General features: G+C 62.6%; 2 protein-coding genes across 12 annotated transcripts; one reads left to right on the forward strand and one right to left on the reverse strand.

The window, feature by feature from the left end:
• The first annotated feature begins 1236 nt into the window (after positions 1–1236).
• On the forward strand, positions 1237–7513 carry CLBA1 (clathrin binding box of aftiphilin containing 1). The gene is made up of 5 exons (XM_077910823.1): positions 1237–1527; positions 2667–2812; positions 4422–4551; positions 5667–5777; positions 6824–7513. Exons 1-5 carry the CDS (start codon positions 1252–1254, stop codon positions 6986–6988), a joined length of 828 nt encoding a protein of 275 aa, XP_077766949.1. The 5' UTR covers positions 1237–1251; the 3' UTR covers positions 6989–7513.
• A 3277-nt stretch (positions 7514–10790) lies between these two features.
• CDCA4 (cell division cycle associated 4) lies at positions 10791–18536 on the reverse strand. Of its 11 annotated transcripts, none has more exons than XM_077910827.1 (4): positions 18457–18508; positions 17867–18063; positions 14168–14404; positions 10791–12685 (listed from the first exon to the last, which is right to left on the reverse strand). In XM_077910827.1, exons 3-4 carry the CDS (start codon positions 14249–14251, stop codon positions 11951–11953), a joined length of 819 nt encoding a protein of 272 aa, XP_077766953.1. In that variant the 5' UTR covers positions 14252–14404; positions 17867–18063; positions 18457–18508; the 3' UTR covers positions 10791–11950. The 11 variants fall into 11 exon arrangements, with proteins under 11 accessions (XP_077766953.1, XP_077766958.1, XP_077766960.1 ...); XM_077910832.1 differs by lacking the exon at positions 18457–18508 and adding an exon at positions 13334–13644 and having other exon boundaries at positions 17867–18225; XM_077910834.1 differs by lacking the exon at positions 14168–14404.
• Positions 18537–20048: the final 1512 nt, after the last annotated feature.

Below are 20048 nucleotides of genomic sequence, written 5' to 3' on the forward strand. Positions count from 1 at the left end.
AGTCCCCTGTAAGGTGTTGCAGCCACGGGTTCTGGGGATCGGGGCGTGGACATCTCTGGGTGGCCTTGTTCAGCTGCCACAGCTGTAATGCAGACCAGCCCACCCGCACCCTGAGGGTCACAAGGCCATCCTCACTCTCCACTGCGGCCCAGACAGGGCGTGGGAGACTGCTGAGCTCAGAAGACCTGGTTCCAGCCCAGCAACACCCCCTCTGGGCCCGGGCCTCAGTTTCCCCACCTGCGCACGAGTGCAACACTTCTCATACCCCTTTCCAGCTCCCTGGACTATGAGGGCAGCAAGGACGATGGATGAGGAGGTCCAAGCAGTGGGCACACAGCAGAACTGCCTGGGACCCACAGTGTCCCTGGGGTGACATCCAGGCAGGAGAGCCGGCATCTGGTCACCTTCCCGCAGGGTCACCCAGGTGTCTGCCGGAGCTGGGTGCTCGCACACTGCCTGATGCACCCCTCGGGAAACAGGGCGGGGGGCCGGACTCTGCTGTCCCGCGGCCGGGGATGATCTCATCTGCTAATTTTCAAAATTAAAATGGTCAGTAGCGGGGAGGGCAGGTGACTCATGCCAGCGGGACAGGGCCCAGGGAGGTCGCGGGGCGGAGACGTGGGAGCACGGAGGGGGGCGGGGGAGCGGGCCGTGCATCCGGGCAGGATGGAGTCCAGTGCACGCATCAGGCTGGATTTCCCGGGCCTGGGGGCGGGCGCGCAGGGAAGGGTCTGGAAGGGCCTGGAAGGGCCGGCAGGGAGGCCCCGGGCGGGTGGCGGCGGCAGGTCCCCCCCAGCTGGCAGCAGCGCGCCCCGGGGCTCGCGGGGGCGGCGGGCGGCTCGGGGCAGCCCCTCCGCAGAGGCCGCGCGGGGGCGGGGCCTGAGGGCGGGGGCGGGGCCGCGGGCGGGGGCGGGGCCTGAGGGCGGGGGCGGGGCCGCGGGCGGGGGCGGGGCACACGCAGCACGCGGCGGGCGGGCGGGGCCGGCGCGCTGACGTCACGACGGCCGCCGCGGCGGGGTTGGCGCGCTCCGTTGCCGGGCAACGGGCAGGCGTGGGGACCGCGGCTCGCGCAGGCCGCGGCGGGAGCGGGCGGCCCGGCCCCCGGCTGCCGTCTGCCCCGCCCGGGGCGCCCCCGCCCCCGCCCCCGCCCCCGCCCCCGCCCCGCCCGTGCGGCCCCCGAGGCCCCCGCGCGGCGCTGCGGTGCACCTCCCCGGCTCCCCGGCGCGTGGACGCGGGCCCGGCGGCGCGGCCATGCAGGGCCAGCGGCAGCGGGGGGCAGGCCCTGGCCGCTCGCGCCCTCCCGGCCGGTGTCCCCGCGACCCCGCGGAGGGGCTGAGGACCGGCCCCCGCCCCCCGGGCGGCCCGGAGCCCGCGGAGCACGGCAGCGCCTGGGGCGAGTTCGAAGGCTTTCAGGAGGCCCCGGCCAAGGCTGGACAGTTCGCGGCAAACTCGGAGGCCCCGGAGAGCCCCCCGCATCCAGGGCGCCAGGCTGGGGGGACGGGAGCCGCGGGCAGCTCGCCTCGAGAGGTATCTGCGGGCCGACCCGGGCTCCCGGGAGGGCTCGGCTCTGCGTCTCCCCCGGGCCGTCCCTGCTGCCCTCCTGACGGGGCGGGGGTCCTCAGGGGCGGGGGCCCTGTGCCCGCTGCTCCCGCCCCCCCGGGCGCCCAGTCCGCCGCCCACTTTGCCCGCCGCAGTTCAGGGCACACTGGAAAGAGCTTTTCGTCCGAATTGTCACTCTGCTTCCTTAGAAAGCCTCCCCGAGAGTCCCTTCCAGCCTGCGGCCCATGCCGGGCTGGGCCCCTTGGCCCCTGGCTCTGCCCCTCCCGACCTCACAGCAGTTCCACCTGTCTTGTGACTGCACCTGATCCCTCCGTTTCTCCGTTTCTCCGCTTCTCTTCCTCCACCATCTGCCCCCAAGGGCTCCCCCCTCCCCCAGCACCAGGAGAACAAAAGCAGTCAGATGGGGAAGGGCCGGGAACAGGTTTCTCTGGTTCTAGGGGTGAGCTGTTTGCTTCCTGAGCCAGGCGGTGACCCCTGGACCTCGGCGGGGCGCCCTCTTCATCAGTCCACCCTGCTAGGACGCTTGTCTCGGAAACAGGACTTGTCAGGGAACAGTCTGAGGATAATGGGAGCTTTGCAGGAGACACTAGGGGAATAAGGAAGCCGCCCCCCGCTGCCGTGGATGCAGCTCTGCACACACGCACACCTCCAGCGCTCTCGGGGGCCCCCAGGACCTCAGCTTGCACAGCCGCCCTCACCTCCACCTGCCCAGTGCTCACCCGCCCTCACCTCCAGCCCCCCGGTTTGCACTCCTGCACTTGCTGTCAGACTTTACACAGCCCTCATTCCAGCACTTCACACTAACTCCCACCTTCCGACCTCAGGTCTCCGTCAGGGAACGGCCACCCTTACTGTCGTGTGGCTAGATTTCCCAGACAGTTGACACGGGCGCCTCTTTCTCGTGAGTCACTGACGAGGCTTATGAGTATTGTGCCCTAACCCACTTTGCCTGCGCGTCTCATCGGGAGTGTGCATGGCGGAGACTTGTAGGAGCGAGCGTGTCCCGCCGTGGCAGCAGTAACGATGTGGTTGTTCACACGCTTCGTTTGCACCAAGACTGCGTGTTGGGTACAAGGTGACGTAGTGTGTGTGTTTCTCTCTTTCAGCTCGCGCTCAGCTACGCGGACGTTTTCAGGTTTGCATTTCAAGAAGTCCCGGTCCCGCAGGCCGCTGAGGGCATCTCCCCCTTAGACCACGTCTTAGACGCAAGCGGCGAAGGGAAGCCTGGCTGTGAACCTGTACACACACTGTGGTAATGAACTTACACGGGAACTGACATTTCTTTTTTTTTTTTTTTTTTTTTTTAAAGATTTTTTATTTATTTATTCATGATAGTCACAGAGAGAGAGAGAGAGAGGCAGAGACACAGGCAGAGGGAGAAGCAGGCTCCATGCACTGGGAGCCCGATGTGGGACTCGATCCCGGGTCTCCAGGATCGCGCCCTGGGCCAAAGGCAGGCGCCAAACCGCTGCGCCACCCAGGGATCCCGGGAACTGACATTTCTTACGGCGAATCTGAGTTTATACTTTTGGTTGATAAGTGGACCTTTCCAGAGAGCCTGTCTCTCCTGAAGTCCCCACAGCCTTGGAGTCAGGGGGTCCTCACACAGGGACTGGGTGCCACGGAGTGATGCCCACGGTCTGGCCATGGTCACCTGCTGAGAGCCGCGTTCGCCTGGAGCAAGGCAGACCGGGGGCGCCAGCTCCTTGTGTCTTAATGCGAGTGCTGGGGCTGTGGAAGGGCCTGGGGGCCTGGGCTGCGGCACAGCGCTGCCCCGGGGGACCTGACCCGCTGATCCTCAGCCACAGAGAAGACACGCCAATGCCCCGCAGGGACAGTCTGCACCCACAGGGTCATCCAGCCTGAGCGCTCCGGGTGCTGCCAGCAAGGCTGGCGGTCCCCGGGACTAGTCCTATGGCCTGTCACAAACACAGCTGTTCCAGATGGCCATGTTCTCAGACACGCTTTCACTGGGCACCCGGGGAACCCACGTTTAGCTCACTGGATCCTGTGTAGTGGTCGAAAAGCCCGAGGTCCTCTGGGTCCAGGCCACAGGAGGAGGAGAGGGCTGGTGTGAGCTGGCTTCCCTGGCCCCTGTGCTTGACCTCTTTGTCAGGGAGTTCTGCAGACTGGCCCTTCTGGGCTCTGGCTTCGGCCCCAGTCAGGGCCACCGCTGGGGTCCAAGCCAGTGCCTGCCCCAGGAAACCCCCAGCAGGGACCTGGGGACAGGCCTGAAGCCCAGGAGGCTGTCACCACCTTAGCCCAGAGGACCATGTGCCCTCCAGATGTGGCGCTTCCCCGAGGTGTGGTCCAGGCCAGCAGGCAGGTGGAAGGGCCTTCGGGGGCAGCATGAGCCTCAGACACCCAGAGACAGGGGCCCCCGGTGTCAGGTCTGGCGGGGCCAGACGGGACACTGCTGTTACTCTGGGGTGTAAATGCGTGAGGACGGCTTGGAAAGGAAGCAGGTGCTTAGCGTGACTGCCCTACTGTGGTCCGTGGGCACCCCTCTCTTCCCTCGGAGGCACTGGGCTGGCAACTGTGGCCGCTGCGTGACGGACACCCAGCGGTCATCCTCTCGGCACCCCTCCAGCCCGAGTTGATGAGCATCTCTGGTACCCAAGATCATCAGGAACAAAAGTCGTACCAGGCCTCCAGGAGCTTGTGCCCTTGGAGGAGCCGTTCAGCCATGACCATGAGCCTGGCAGTGCCAGGGGCAGAGGGTGGCGGTGCCACAAGTGCTGGGGTGTTCGCTGTCCCGGAGGAGGCGTGCTCTGTTCTCGCGGCCTCCGAGGGCAGGTACCCTCCGGCTGCTGTTCTGAAGGCTTCTCCGTCACCTCTTAACTAACGTATGTCTCTTCCAGTTCTGAATCTAGAGAACTCTGGAGAGCCCTTCAGAACACAACTGGCATGTCGGCCTCTCGATGCCTCTGGAGCAAGTCCCGTTGCCAGGAAAACTTCTTTCTTGTTCTTGGGATAGATGCTGCTCAGAAGGTGATTCAGGTGTACACGGGGCTCCTGGGGGTGCAGCTGGACTCCGCAGCGACTTTGCCGGCCACCCTGCGGCCGCAGGGAGCTGTCTACACAGCATGAGGGTAGGGGGGCCTTGCTGCCAGAAAACAGAGGTGGGGGAGAAAATGCACAGGTTTCTGGGGAGGGGGGTGATGAGGCAACACAGGCAGGGAAGGGGCGAGACGGGTCAGCTCATCAGAGTCAGGCCCCTGCTCTGTGCCAGGCTGACAGATGTCCAAGTGCAGGCCAGTCCCCAGCACCCAGTGGAGGAGGTGTCCTGGCAGGACATTGGCAGACTGCAGGGATGGACACAGCATTGGCGGGGGCAGTGGGGGTGGTGGCAGGAGTGGTCTCTGCTCAGGGGCTGCAGGGGTGAGGGGGCACAGGAGTGGCCTCTGCTCAGAGGCTACAGGGGTGGGGAGGCAGGAGTGGCCTCTGCTCAGGGGCTGCAGGGGTGGGGAGGCAGGAGTGGCCTCTGCTCAGGGGCTGCAGGGGGGGTGCGGGGAGGGGCACAGGTTCAGCAGAGCCACAAGTGCAGGCAGAGGTGGGTCCTAGCGCCTGAGGTGGAGCCAGCGGAGCTGGAGCAGAGGGGTGAGGGGTGGCCGAGGAGGGGCCACCGTGACATCAGAGACCCCACCAGTCGTATCCAGAACAGTCTCTGCGATCCAGTTGGCAAAGACCCTCCTGTGTCCCAAGTATTAAGGACATATTCAGACACGGGACACAAGAACGGGCTGGCGGCCTCGTGAACGGGGCCCTGGGACTGGCTGCTGCGTTGGCCTCGGGCCAGAGGGACCGCGAGCAGTGGGGGCCCGGGGGCCCCGTGAGCCCACCCGCGCGTTGCCTTTGTGCAAGGAGCACAGCCGGGAGGACGGGGAAGGGACAGGCTGCAGGGTGCGGCCGGGCTGGGGGTGCAGGGCTCACCCTGGAGCGGGGAGGACTTGAGGCAGAGGGCGCTGGGGTCTGGCGGGAGGGGGGACAGTGGGACCAGCCCTGGTGCGGTTTCCCAGTGGCTGCGCAGAGGGGCGGGGGCGGGGAAAACCGGGGAAAGCGGCCCTTTAGCTTCCTTCCCGCTGGGTGACGGCTCGCCTCACTAGGACCTTTCCGGAGACCTGGGTCACATTCCCGAATGCTCCGACCTCAAAGAGCCTGAAGAAGCGGGCGCGCCCTCCCGTCTGCAGCCCTGCAGAGCCCTGATCCAGACCAAGGTGAGCCGCCGCCCCCCGGGACAGGCGCGTGGGCCTCCGTGGTGGCACCTCCGACCTGAGGCTCATGGGCTCGGGACAAACGGGCACTGCCGCTGTCCGGGGGCAGCCGAGCACCTGGAGGGGAGCCGCCGTCACAGGACTGCTGGGCGGCAGCAGGGGCTGCAGGGAAGCCGAGGGGCCGGCGCACCTGAGGCTCAAGGGAGGGGCGCGCGGCCAGGGGCCCCTCCCACCCCCCTCTGAGGGCCGGCACAGCCTTTCCTGGGGCTGGGGCGGCCTGCACACTCGGGCCAGGCATTGCAGGGCCTGTTCCCCCAGGGCCCCGGGGCACAGGTGGGGTTCCCTCTGCCCGCACCCCTGCCCCGGAGAACACTGGCACCCAGGGGCGCCCACCGCAGGGTCTGCCCTGATGGTGCTTGGTGTGGAGAGCGTGTGCCGGGGAGGGGCCGGGCTGCTGCTGCGGCCGCTGGGAACACACAGGGCAGCAGGGCAGACGGAGCACAGGAGAGGCCCTTTGTCGTCCGGTCACACAGGCCGGGGCCCTCTCCAGGGATGCCCAAGCACGCTGCTCCATCTGCTCTTTGGGAACCCCAACAGGTGGGAGAGAGAAGCTTCTAGACGTGCAAGCAGGGGCCCCTTAGAGCAGCCAGTCTAGAAACGTCCACAGCGGCATCACTCAGAGTAGCCCACACGTCCCAGCAGCTGGTAGGCGGAAATCCGTGGATGCTGCGGACGAGAGCAGGACAGGCCAGGCCCCCAGCACCGGGGCCCTGTGACCCCACCTAGGCCCTCAGGCCAGCGTCCTAGCATCACTTGGGACCAGGAGGCCTGCGTGGCCCTGGGCCCGGGGACACAGCCCGCCGTCCTCCCAGCGTGGTGCCCCGTGCGCCGGGGGAAGCCGCGGAGCTAGCTGTGCGCTGCATCCCGCACACGTCCGGGGTGACGGCCCGAGGACAGCAGCTTGAGGGGGGGGGGGGGAGCCCCACGGGGCCGGGGGGCGGCGGCCGCTGGCGTCTGCGGGCCCTGACCGCGCCCTGCCCTTCCGTCAGCTCTCGGGGCCGTCCGGCGGCGGCCAGGGGAGCCTGCTTGCCTGCAGCCTCTTTCTGAGGACGCCCTTACGCAGAAGCGGGCAGTACGTCCCAATCCCGTGGAAAAAGAAGATTTTCAATCCACGTAACCTGAAGATCACCTTGTTTAATAGTGACGTCTGCTGAAACAGGAGCACTTGGTATTTTTATGAGGAATTTTATGTTTTCTTACTGGCTCAGCGGGGTAGCTGGAGCCCGGGACCGCGCCGTGGGCATGTTTCCTGGGACGCCCGGGGCAAACCTGTCCTGCGCCAACGGGCAGGGGTCTGACCGCTTTAGAAGACTGTGTCCTCGGGCAGAGCCGTCTCCACAGGAAGGGGCCGCCCAGGGTCCCAGGAGCTCCGCCCCCCCGACACGGACCACGGTGGCATGAGGGGCCTGGCTGCCAGCGTGGCACCGCCCGGGGCACACCAGGCTGGACCGTCACGGAAGGCAGCCGTTTGCAGCTCAGGAAGTCCCACGTGCATTGCTGTCACCTGGGGCAGGGCACCTGGTGGGTCAGAGCGAAGCGTGAGCACCTGCCTGCGGCTCTGCCCAGCCCGCAGCCTGGTCTGCGTCCGGACGTCCCCCCGACTCTGCGCAAGCTTCGCTGGTTCTGGCTGAGGCACGGGTTTTTGTAAAATTTTATTAAATAAAGTGGCCTGGATAAGCCCACGTTGTTGGCGACTCGTCTGCCGTCGAGGGACCGTGCCAGCAGTCCCGTTCCAGCCCGCCCCTGCCCGGGAGCCCGCCCGGCCCTCCGGGGGCGGCCTGGGGACCTGAGGCTGGCGGAGTGCCTGGCGCACGTCGCTGTCCTACCCGGGCCACGGTGCAGCTGGGAGGAAGCAGCTCCGCCAAGCCAGGGGTCAGACCCAGAGTGGCCAGCAGAGGGCACCGGCCTCAGCCCCCTCTGCCAGACCCGCCTGGTTTTGAGGCTCTCGTTGAAGGGTGACCAGATGATTTAGTGCCGGGTGTTTGGGAAACGTGCCCTAAGTCTTCACTTTCAGGCACAGAGAGATGGACACTTGGAAACTGCTTTTCTTCTACGCTTTCCCCAAAGGGCAGCATCCCCCCTGGGGACCCCTGGGGCCCCGCCAGCAGACCCGCTGCGCATCGTGTCCCAGTCTTTCCTTAAAGTCAGACGTGAACTCAAAATAGGCCATTCCATGGTCTGCTTCCTCCCACCAGTCACCCTGACCCGGCGCTGAACTCCCCCAGCTGCCCTCCCTGACCTCTCCTGACCCCCAGCCGGCCCAGCACCCCCCACCCTGCCCCCCAAGCCCCAGGCCAGGCCTGCCCCTCACTCCGCGTCCACGCAGACGTCAAGTGTGGTTCTGATTCTGCGTCCTGATGTCTGGCCAGTCTGCTCAAGGAGGGCTTCTGAGCCGGGCGGGTGAGTGCCGACAGGTGCCCCGGCCAGAACGTGCCCCATCAGCTGCCAGGGCAGCTCCAGAATAATCACAGAGCCGCGGATCCCAAGGAACCTACATTGATTAAATTCAGTGCCCCAGGGGCGGAGCGGGGGACCCCAGGGCGGCTCCATGCCCCTGGCAGGTCCAGAGTGGGGCCCGGAGAAGCACGAGACCCCCCGGGGGAAGCTCAAGGTCCTGCTGCTCGCTCCAGGGGCCCCGCAGGGCAGCTGGACCCTCGCCCCGGGCGCTCCCAGCCACGGCCTGGCCGCTGCCCTGCTCTCGGGCCTGTCATCCATCCGACGGGGGGACCTCCGTGGGGCGGCCCCTCCTTGGGCCCAGCGCCCCGCCAGCGGCTGCGGTCTTCCTGAGACCCCAGCCCCCAGGTCAGCTGGCCCGGCTGCCTCCCACGGCCTCATACTTGCACCAACGTGCCAGCAGGTGCCGGGAGAGCGCGCCCGTGCAGACGGTGGCCCCGGGCGGGCCCCATGCTCGGTGCTCCCGGGAGGACGCGCCGGTGCGGGGAGAGGAGGCCGCACGCCTCCCTGGGCGAGCTGGCTCCTGGGGCGGGCGGCAGCAGGCCTCCCCAAGGAGCGCTGGGCTGCAGTTTATACCTTCTGGGGCCTTTTTCCCAAAGACTACAAAAGTACAAGAACAAAATTAGCAACAGAAAGCAACTTGGAGCATGAGAAAAGGAAAAATGTAAAGAGGCCAGATCCAGAAACGTCACAGAGCGCAGGGCAGCAGCTCTCTGCGTAACGGCCACCTGCCTCCGTCCACTCCTCTCCCGGGCTTCCTGACCAACGTCACCACCTCCCTGCGACAGTACTTCCACCCTGTCACCTGCTCCTGGGAAGAGCTCCCGGGAGACATCCGCAGCAGGTGCCTCAGGAGGCTCTTCCAACCACAGGCCTGTCTGGGGGCGGCGCTGTGACCTTGGGGCTGTGGGTCAGGGCGGTGGTCAGGGTCCCCTGCCACAGCCCGGACAGCAGGGGAGGTGGGGCGTTGGGGCCGGGGTATCAGGGAGCGGGGGGGGGGGTGTCGGGGGGGGGGTTGGGGAGTGGGGGAGGTGGGGGGTCGGGGGGCCGGGACCTCCTGCCCTCCAGCCCGAGTCCCCGGTCCAGGTGTGGTGGAGGCATGGCCGTCCTCAGCCCTGCTCCGGGGACGCTGCACGTGCCGCCCGCCTGGGGTGGCAGAGGGGCCTGCAGAGGGGCCCCAGGAGGGAGCTCTGGGTGGGTGCAGCAGGGGGCGCGGCACAGCCTTGGAACTGCCCTACCGACCACAGCCAGGTGGGCGCCCAGATGTTGACACAGAATGTGACCCTGAAAGACATGAAGTCTTGTCCCCCAGACGGTAAGCCCACGCTTCTCCCTCGGGCAGGTGGATGCATCTGGGAATAACAGAACTCCCATCCAGGACGAGCCCCAGGAAGGCCACCCACAGTCCTGAGAGCAAAGCAGAGGCTCTTTGATGGGGCGGGTGGGGGCGTGTTGTAAACAGCAAGTCCATTGGAGGAAACTGGGAGCTTGGAGTGTAGACATTTCTCATTGCCTGGGGCGAGACAGTCTCCCATTGGCTGGGCTGTTGCCAGGGCAGGAGGAAACCTTCCTTCCTCCTGCTGGGATGGTAGCAGTGTGTCCAGGAGCAAGGGGCGCATCTTCCTGTGGGGTCTGCGGTGGTCAGTGAGTGGTGGGGCTGAGTGCTCCCCCTGATGCCATTCTAGAGAGTGTCCTGATTTTCACACCGCTTCAGGTTATACCTTATAAAAAGTACTTTATTTTCCACAAGAAAAACCTATGGAACCTGAAGGAGGCAGTGGGTGGAAGTCTCAGCCTGGTCCTGGCTCCTCCAAGGGCACCGTCCCCAAATCCAGCCCAAGACCTGGGGCAGGGAGGTGGGTGCAGAACCACAAAGTGTGGGTGGTCGGCAAAATGCTGACTTAACACACCCAAGTGCAATAGGTAATGCGGCCGCACTGAACTAGGAAAAAGAGATCCCCTGGAGAATTATGATGCAGCTGATAAAGAACACATTTCCATTTGGTTTGATGGATAATTTTTAATAAAGAGACGCATACATGGCTGATGTTAAAGAAAGGTCACATGTTGGAAAGAAACAGGTCTTTTTGGCCAAGGGCTGGGTAAGGAAGGAAAGGCAGAAGCAGGAGTGGGGCAGGGGTGGGGAGAGAGTGCGGTCTTACATGTAAACCAGTGAAACAAATAAAGGTCTGAGTGTTCCTAGCGTCCAGGACAGCGTCACGGGGTCACGCGCGCAGGTACCCCAGAGCCCACTTAGGTGGCACTGCCCCACCAACCCCACCAACAGCCCCCAGGATCGGGAGGTCACATGTAGTGAGTGTCCAAATTTAATTCTAGACTTAACCTTGAAGTTCTGCCCAGCACCAGCGTCCCAGAGCAAGCGTGGCACTCTGCAGGCCCGCGGTACCCAGACAGCACCCTTCCCACGCACACTGGGCACCCGGCAGCCTGTGCACGCCAGCCCAGTAAACGTGGGTCCAGCAGCCAGGCGAGTGTTGACCGTTTTACCAGCAGAATGGGTTTATTCAGGAATAAGAGAATCGCAACCCACTATGGCAGAACCAGAGGCAAGGCCAACAAATGAGAGGAACGTTATTTATGGAGGAGGGAGGAAGTTGGAAGGGCTGTTTTGAACAGAAGTCCACAGGCGAGAAGTGGGAGTCCAGGATGACAGGGACTCGTCTCTGGCCGTTTCTGGTGGGTTTCTTCCCGTGGGGCCTGGAACCAACTCTCCGGCCGAAGCTTCTCCTGCTGGGCCAGTGACTTACGATCCTTGATGTCCAGTGGGACAGCGGGAGAGCCCCCCGGACTCCTCACTGCATTTTAATGACGCTTCCCTTGATCAATGTCCACGCCAGTCAGGGGCCTCCACGGTGGCAGGGCACGTACAGGAGGGGGCCCGGGAGTCAAGAGCCCCTGAAGGCACCGCCTGACGCCCCCGGGGGCCGGAGACCCTCGCCTCCAACACTGACACATAAATAGGCATAAATAAAACCCTCCGAGATCCACACTGGAGACATGGCTGGCACAGCAGATCTGGTAATGACACTCAAGAATAAGAGGTGGGGCAGCGCAAGGTGCTCTAATTGTAACAGGACGTGGAGAAGGCTCACGCCAACATAAAGAGAAAATTCATGATCCAGGTACGCTACACAGAACGTGGTGAAGCCTCGTGTAAAAAAGTCCTTATTTAAACCTTATAAAAAGAAATACACCGACTGCAACTGTTTAGGTTATAAGTTTCTAATGTAGCAGCAGAAAATGTTTATAGAAAAAATATACTTTTAAGAAAATAGCTGAAAAAATCTAAAAAGATAAAAGTATAAAAAGTTTAAAAAATATATCTTAAGACAAAATATTGCCCAAAACATATAAAACTTAATTTAAAAAAATTCACCTATCTAAAGTTAAACCAGGCTGGTCACGGAGCTGCAGCAGAACACCAGCGGGTGGCCTGGGTGACCAGCCCAATGGAAAACCACGCAGCCCCTTCAGGAAGAAAGGGGAGAGGGCGACTAGATGTTGTTCTGGAAGGTTCTCCTCATCACAGACAAACCAGGCGCTGAGCTCGCAGATGCACGGCAGCGAGCACTCCCGACCAAGCACTCTGGACGCCTTACGAACCCATCCGTGAAGTGTCCCATCGGGGCACAGGGGCCCTCTCAGGTCTCCACCAGGATCTCCACCGCGTGGTCCAGCTCGCCCAGATCCGACCTGCAGCTGGAGCCGGGAGGCGGGGTGGCCGCAGCGGTGAAGGCCTGGAGCCCACTGCCGTGGCCCGACTGGGTGCTGCCCACCATCCCCGTGAGCACCGCGTCCAGGTCGTAGTAGGAGCTGTCCACGTCTGAAAACAGCTCCTCCACAGAGCCAGGGGTCTTACTCTCCAGCGTTTCAAAGATCTGATCTAGTGACTTCTGAAAGCCTCCTCTGTTCTCTCGAGAGCTGTCCACTTCCCAGAGGCTGCTCTGCGGGCTCCGCAGGGCCTGTGCAGATGGGACCGCGGAAAGTCCCGGGACCAGGCCTGGCGTGCGGCCATCTCCCACGTCAGCGGCAGGGCGCTCCCCCTCCTGCTCCCGCACCGAGCGACACAGGATCTCAGTGGACACGAGGCGGTCCAGCGGCGCCCGCCCTGCCGCCTGGGGTGCCAGCACCCGCCAGGTCCCGTCCTGGGTCATCTCTTCTTGGATCTGCCGGACCGTGTTGGCTATGAGGACCGAGCGACAGAGGTTGGGCTCGACCAGCATGTGGCACAACTGGAGTTTGACCAGGGACATGTCCAGGAGCGACTGGCGCTGCAGGCTGTAGGAAGGCGTGGCCTGGGTGCCCGCCAGGCCTCCTTCCACGTCCTCCCCGTCCTCGGCGCTTTTTCTCTTTAACCCTCGTGCAAACATCGTGCCCTGTGGAAAGCAAGGACATGCCGTTTAGCACACTGCAGAGTCCCCAGCAGACGCTGCCCTGAGACTCAGTCTGCAACTGTCAAAGACGGGGTTCCTGGGAGGGGACGGCTGCAGTTACACGACCGCTGTGGCCCCATGGGCATGTGTCCAAGCAGGGCCCAGCTCCTGGGACAGCCCTGACACAGAACAGAGGTCAAAACCACCACACGCCCCCCCCCCCACCCTCTGCCTCCATCAGAAAAAAGAGAAAAGGACTCTAAGTAAGGGAACACACTCGCCGGGAACAAGGCTGGAACGCTACACCCGGATTCTGGGCACTGGTGCCCACCGGGCCCACAGGGAGAAGAGTGGAGGAAGCGGGACAGGTGCCTGCCTGCCTGCTGCCACCTGCCTGTGCCCAAGCTGACAACTGTGAGTCCTGGGCACTGGCAGCCGCTCTTCCCTCAGGGCTCACGGCAAGAGGGCTACAAGGGCTCCCGCGGCCCAGAGCCCTGGCGGTGCCCCAGCAGCACCTGGGCGGCTTCCCGACAACCGTGTGCCCTCCCCCAAGGTACAGATGGGACTCAACCTCACCGGGTACCGGTGGGGCCAGGCACCTTGCGTAGGCTCTGGGGTGGCACTGGTGTCACTCACACAGCAGGCCATTACCTCTGCTCGCAGAAGCCAAAATACGAGCAAACTGTCCTTCGAACTGATTCTAGGCGGAGAGCTCCGGAGAATCACAAGGCAGAGCAGGACGGGTCTGGGGCTGCAGTGTGGCACCTGCACCCCCAGCCTGGCACCAGGAGGCTCCAGAGCCAGCGCGGGGCACACGGCGAGCAGCCTGAGGACCACCCTCTCTGGACCAGAGGCGGGGTAGGCATCAAGCGTCTCTCTTCTCAGGTTTGTAGGTAGCTAACCGTGTTGGTTTCCACTAATTCATTTGAGTTATTCACGAAGAGGATTACGGTCTTTCAAATCTGCAAATTTTTGTATTTCCTTTTTTAGAAAGATCAATGCAGTAGCTCTCTGGGGCTGCTGCTGGCCGGACTTTGGCAAGCCCGGGGCCCCTGGAGACCCGGGTGGGGTGGGGCGGCGCCGGTGCTGTCTGCACTCAGGCCCCCAAGTTCGGCACCCCTGCCAGGAGCCCCTCTGAGAACCCCCTCCTGCCAGCCCCACCCTTCAACAGGGAGGAGGAGGAGCCCCGTCCCCTGGGTTTCCTTTCAGTGTCGTGGATCTCATCTCCTGGATGCTTAACATTTTAAGACATTTTTAAAATGAGGTGTTTTGGGGGCACTTATCCCAAACAAAGGAAAGCCAACATTCATGCAATAACCTGCACAGGAATGTTCACGGTGGCTCTACCCGTAAAGCCCTGCTCCAGGGAGTGGCTGACACCCGAGGGCACCGGCTGCACGCGGCCACTGGGCAGAGGGCAGAGGGCCCTAGGGACACCAGACTTGGAGGGATCTTAGGGGAGTTATGCTCCAAGAGAAAGCCAACCTCAAACTGTTGTGCGTGGTACGCATATTTGTGGAACAGGACATAGAGATGTGGTGGGTGTAGCGGGTCCAGGAGGCCGTGCATGTGCTCTAAGGGTGCAGAACCCGGTGTGAGCACGCAGGATCGCGACCGGCTCTGTGGTCACACACAGGACATGCTGCCTGGGCATCTTGCTGAAGCTCCGACACCAGGGAGGCAGGTGTTCTCCAGGCCGGTTCTTTACAGCGGCCCGTGCACCTGCATGTATGTATGTATTTATGTATTTATTTTAAAAGATTTATTCATGAGACACACAGAGAGGCAAAGACACAGGCAGAGGGAGAAGCAGGCTCCCCTGAGACCCGATCCCAGGGCCACGGGGTGGGACCCGATCCCAGGGCCAGGGGTCACGCCCTGAGCCGAGGGCAGATGCTCAACCGCGGAGCCACCCGGGTGTCCCACCTGTAATTATTTAAAACTAAGTTTACAATACGAAGCGCCTGTAGCTTGTTCCCTCCTGGAGCAGCAGACCGGTCCGACCTACCAACTCTGAGGCCGCTGAAGCCACCTGCCATTTCCACCACGACACCTGCCACACACTGACTTGTTGCCTATTTTTAAACAAACGAATGAAAGAGCTACTACCAACCACGTGAAGATTTCACTCACTACGACAGTAAAGGATCCGAATGTTTCATGGCTGCAAACTCAACTCTTACAGGTTTTTTCTGTCAATCTTTGTGTAAAGGTCACTTGCTTAACACTGATGAGCACATGGAGAATCTCGGTGAGATGATGGGGTACTAGTGCCGCCTGGGGAAGGACATGCAGGGTGCGGGGTGCCTGTCTCCAGGGTCTCAGATCCCAAGTCTGTAGGCAGCTCATTTCATATAGGCCCACTGAAGGCCCCGGAATCACAGGATGAGCCTGAGCCTCCGCTTCCGCCCCCGGCAAGACGAGTCAGCAGCAGGGCCCGGCTGTGGCCGCGGGGGCTCCTCGGACAGCATCCCTGTCCTCCGGACGGCCGTCGGGCAGGGAGCCCGCGGGAGCCGGTGCACCCACAGCCGGGGCGGCCAACGCGGCCTGCGGAGCGGAGCATCACGTTCCACCCAGAAGCCGGGATGGGGGGTGGGGTGGGTTACAGGCCGCTTCCAGAGCCCGAGTGCGCACCGGGCACCGGCTACACCCGCGGGAGCCCAGAGGAGGGGCGGGGGCCACAGCGAGCACCAGAATGTGCCCAGGGCACCCCCGGCTCCCCCCCCGCCCTCGCCACCCTCCGCTTCCTCGGATCCACAGCAGCCTCACGCCGGTTTACCATCTGTCATTGGCTGGGCCGGGACAGTCTCCCATTGGCTGGGCTGTTGCCAGGGCAGGAGAAAACCTTCCTTTGTCCTGCTGGGAAGGTAGCAGTGTGTCCAGGAACAAGGGGCGCACCTTCCTGTGGGGTCTGCAGCGGTCAGTGAGTGGTGGGAGTGAGCGCTCCTCCTGCCCGCCTCCTGATGCCATTCTAAAAGGCATCGTTTTACTAATTTTTACGCCCTGAACTGCTATTGTTATTCCCAAATAAACCCATTTTTTGCTAGTGAAATAACAAACTTTCATTTTCAAGGTTAACACGGCCCAGGAAGTCAAACTTCTATCTCCATGACAGGCCAGGAAACCAATGACTTCTGTAACAATCACCCTCAAGGGTCTGGACTTCATCAATAACAGACAGCTTTCCTAGTATCTGTCCCCACCTCCTAGAGAAATCCAAACGTGCTCCCCCCACAAAGCCACCAGGGCGGCTGGCTCCTCAGGCTGCAACCCCATCAGGGGCCCTGGAAGCCCTTCCAGTCCGACTCCCCTGCCTGTCCCCAAGTGTCTTTCTGCAAGCCAGAAGGTGGCCCAATCCCTGGTGGCAGCCACTTCCAATAACAGCCTTTGCTCTTCTCATGCAGGCGCCTTCCCCTGTTTCCGCAGCTTACTGTACATAATTGGGAAGAACATCAGAAAGTACAAGACAAAAATCACCGTGGCCGACTCATCAGAGAAGCAGTCACCACACAGGTTCTTCCCAGCATCTCCCTAAGCAGCCTCCTCTCTGCATGAGAGCTCACTGCGAGCTGTTCTTGGTTACCGCATTTTCCATGTCAGCAAAAGCCGACCCTCAGGATAAACACAGCGCAGGAACTGAGCCTTACTCCCTGCATTTGTACCACTCACAATCTCCCCAGTTACAGTGACGCTCGGTTCCGACCTGGGGCTTTATTGACAGGCACATGATCCACATTATCAAGCTGCTTTCTAAGAAGCAGAATCAATTCACTCTCCACCAGGATTTTCTGTATGGACTTCCTCACATTTGCTGGCAAGTCCCCCCAACCACCACCACTTCACCCATTATCCCTGCTCCATACTCCTGCCACAAACCCAGTTCACCACCCCGGGTGTAAACATTATTTTCAGATTCAAAATAAGCAAGTCAAACATGTAAGCTGTGGTATGTCTGACAACCAAACACGATCCAGCAACAAAGTTCACGCTGATCTGCGGAACGAGAGCAAACCTCGGACACCACGCCTAATCACAAAGCAAGAACAAAGAAACAGGTACCCTATAATTCTGTTCACATGAACTTCGAGAAGAGGTAAAGCTAACCTAAGGTGTAAAATAGCAGAATGGTTGCCAACGGAGGGGCAGGGATGGTCTGGAGGTCTCTAGGATGATGGAAATGCACCCTATCTAGACAGGTGCATGGTCCTGGTCAGATTCACACAACTGCACAACTACTAACTGCCCACTGCATTGTATTAACTAAATGATACCTTGGTTACAAAGAAAAATACAGAATCCAGTTGACGGGGGAGGCTACCACATTCATTTAAATTGAAACCATTTTAGGTAGTGCCTCCCGCGCATCACTAAGCGCTGGATCTCACTCGGCATGCCAGGACAAGTATGTGTTCAAAGTCACTCTAATTATTCCCTTCTGATGTTCCAACCCCTGAACAACTGTTAATTTTTGTTACGCTCGGGACCAGCCAGCGCTAGCCGATTAGGATTTCAGAAGGAGTAGCCGGAGGGCAGCACATCCAATTCCAGGAGCCGATGGAGGGTCCCAGAGCCTGTGTGGAGGTGATGCGTCAGGCTGAAGGGGGCCGGAGAGCCTCACCCTCCCCACACAGTCGTATTCACAACAAAGTCAGCGCGAGGTGGGCACACAGACCCCCGGGGCCCGGCTGGTCCAAGTTACAGCTCCTGGGGCAGCCCGTGACAGTGGCCTGGGGCTGGACGTTTCGAAATCAGCACACAAGACCCCACGCTTCCCAGGCTGCCCTAACTGCAGACCCCGACTCACCATTCAGTTCTGAACAAGAAAGCGCTGGTATTACCTCCATCCCCCCACACGCGGCCAGAGGGTCCTGCGGAGTTCAATCCCATCACCTCCTCAAGGTTAAGGGTGTTTTGCTCCAAACCCTCCAACGTCAGGGGACAAGCAGGCCATGGGTGTTCAGCCCTAGGTCAGAGCACAGCAGCCTCCAGACCAAGGGCTGATGGAGCAGAGATCACGGGAGGGGTCCCGCGTGGCGGGTGGGGCCTGGGGGGTGCTGTGCCCATCCATCAGGGCGCCCCCAAGACAAAGGGGACCTCCCCGTCCTGCAGCGGCTCTCCCGTATGTGCCCAGCAGCCCAGGCTGCCGGCAGAGCCTGGGGGGCCTGGGGCAGCCTCGGCCCTGACCTGGCGCATCCCTACGACCTTCAGCCACCCGCAAGCTCGCTCCTGACTCAGGTTTTTCAGGCAAAATAACGTGAACGCTTCGGTCACACGCTCAGGCGGTCTCCGAGATATGTCATCCCAGAAGACCGGCAGGCAGGGCGGCTGCAGAAGGGCCTGGGGTCCCCGCGGGGCGTCTGCCGCGGCTGCTGCTCCTGGGCCTGGGGTGAAATACAGTGTCTGGGCCTGGAAACCCGGTCCGGACGCTGGGGGACACTTCCTGGCCCTTCCGAGACACGGTTCCTTCTCGGGAGATGCTAAAGCGGGACTTTGCATCCTGCATTTCCGCTTCGGGTGGAAAACACGGCAAAACTTGCCCAGAAAGTCCGTGCCCCGGGCCGCTGACCGCCCCCGCCCCGCCCCGCCCCGGCCCGGCCCGCAGCACCCGCGCCCCGAGGCCCCTCGAAGCGGTGAGGCCGGGACACAAAGGACAAGGAGCCGGCGCGCAGGTGGGCTCGGCGGGAGGGCAGGGCCGGGCCGCGCGGCGACCCCCGGGCCGCGGGCCCCCCCGACCCGCCCCCGACCCCGACCCGGGGCGCCCGCCCGCCGCTCACCTGGCCGCCGCCGTCCCCGCCGTCCCCGCCGTCCCAGCCCGAGCCCGAGCCCGAGCCCGCCGCCGACCGAGGGGCGGGGCCGCGGGGGGCGGGGCCGCTCCGCGCCCACAAAGGGTCGCCAGGCGCCGGCCGCCCCGCACGCTGATTGGCCGAGCGCGGGGGCGGGGCCTCCGGTTCAAACCGCGGGCGGGGCCTGGCGCGAGACTTCCCGCGCGGACGCGTCGGCCGTTGGGGCCCGGCGCTGGCCACACCCCCGCCCGCCCCGCCCGCTCCCAGGTCTCCGCGCGCGGCCCCGGCGCGCCTGCGCAGGAGCGGGGGGGGGGAGGGGAGGGGGAAGGGGGAGAGGGCAGGGGAAGGGAGAGGAGGGGAGAGGACGGGGAGGGAAGGAGGGGGAAAGGGAGGAGAGGGGAGGACGAGGAGGGGGGGAGGGCAAGGAGGGAAGGGGAGGGAGGGGGAGGGGAAACGGAGGGGAGGGGAGGGGAGAGGATGGGGAGGGAGGAGGGGGAAAGGACGGGGGAGGGGAGGGGGAGGGAAGGAGGGGGAAAGGGAGGAGAGGAAGGGAAAAGGGGAGGGGGGAAGGGAGAGAGGGGAAAGGAGGAGGAGGGGAGGGCAGGAGGGGGAGGGTAAGGCAGGGGAGGGCAGGGAGGGGTAAAGGGGGAGGGGAGGGGAGGAGAGGGAAAGGACAGGGAGGGGAGAGGACGGGAGGGAGGGGAAGGGAGGGCAGGAGAGGAGGGGGATGGAGGGGAGGAAATGAGATGGAGGGGCGAGGAGGAGAGGAGAGGGGCCCTGAGAAGAGGGGTGCAGGCAGGAGTCAGAGCGGTGGGCGGGAGGGAAGAGGAGGGGGGGCAGCGGCTCGCGGACAGCCTAGGACCACAAGTACTTCCTAGTTTGTTTTGTTTTGTTTATTCATGAGAGACAGAGAGAGGCAGGCTCCATGCCAGGAGCCCGATGTGGGACTCGATCCGGGGCTCCAGGATCACGCCCTGGGCCGAAGGCAGGTGCCCAACTGCTGAGCCACCAGGCGTCCCAGTACTTCCTAGTTTACATGCAAGAAACGAAACCCTAAAAGTGCAAAGCAGGGGAGGTTTTGTAAAAATAATTTCTTAGCGGAAAAACGTCTTAAATAGAGTACGAGATCCTGACGGCATGAATTGACGCAACGTTGCCTGAGCGCAGGCTGGGCCGCAGTCCTGGGTGAGGGCCCCTGCGCCCTGCTGTCTGCTGATGGGGCTGAAGACATCAGGCCCCTGCACCCCACCCAGGGTGGGAAGTGCCGGGCACCCTGTGCAGACAGCGAAGTGGGGGGAGTCCCAGGCTGGAGACAAGGAGCCCTGGGGTTCCCGGGGAATGTGCAGTGGGGGGGTTGGAGACCCCAGAACCTGCTGTGGAGGCCGAGAAAATTAAGGCCACTCCACCTCAAGTTTAGCGTTAGCACAAGTATCGCCATCTCAGGCCCCTGTGAATAAGAGCTGAACTTTACAGGAAAAACCGCAGAGCACCCTTGACAGAGAGTCAGTCCCATAACATAATGAGAACAGAGCTTAATGCCCTTGACAGAAAATCCCGTATCAGAATGAAAACAGAGCTCAGAA

The sequence above is a fragment of the Canis aureus genome, chromosome 9 (assembly GCF_053574225.1).
Source record: "Canis aureus isolate CA01 chromosome 9, VMU_Caureus_v.1.0, whole genome shotgun sequence".
NCBI lineage: Eukaryota > Metazoa > Chordata > Mammalia > Carnivora > Canidae > Canis > Canis aureus.

Excerpts from the sequence above, each read along its gene's own strand:
- CLBA1 (XM_077910823.1), top strand. The coding sequence starts at position 1,252 with ATGCAGGGCCAGCGGCAGCGGGGGGCAGGCCCTGGCCGCTCGCGCCCT. Across the intron at positions 2,813-4,421 it reads GAACCTGTACACACACTGTG|TTCTGAATCTAGAGAACTCT; the intron begins GTAATGAACTTA and ends TGTCTCTTCCAG. Across the intron at positions 4,552-5,666 it reads GGATAGATGCTGCTCAGAAG|GACCTTTCCGGAGACCTGGG; the intron begins GTGATTCAGGTG and ends TCGCCTCACTAG.
- CDCA4 (XM_077910824.1), bottom strand. The coding sequence starts at position 18,178 with ATGCAAAGTCCCGCTTTAGCATCTCCCGAGAAGGAACCGTGTCTCGGA. Across the intron at positions 12,686-17,866 it reads AGGTCGTAGGGATGCGCCAG|GGCACGATGTTTGCACGAGG; the intron begins GTCAGGGCCGAG and ends TGCTTTCCACAG.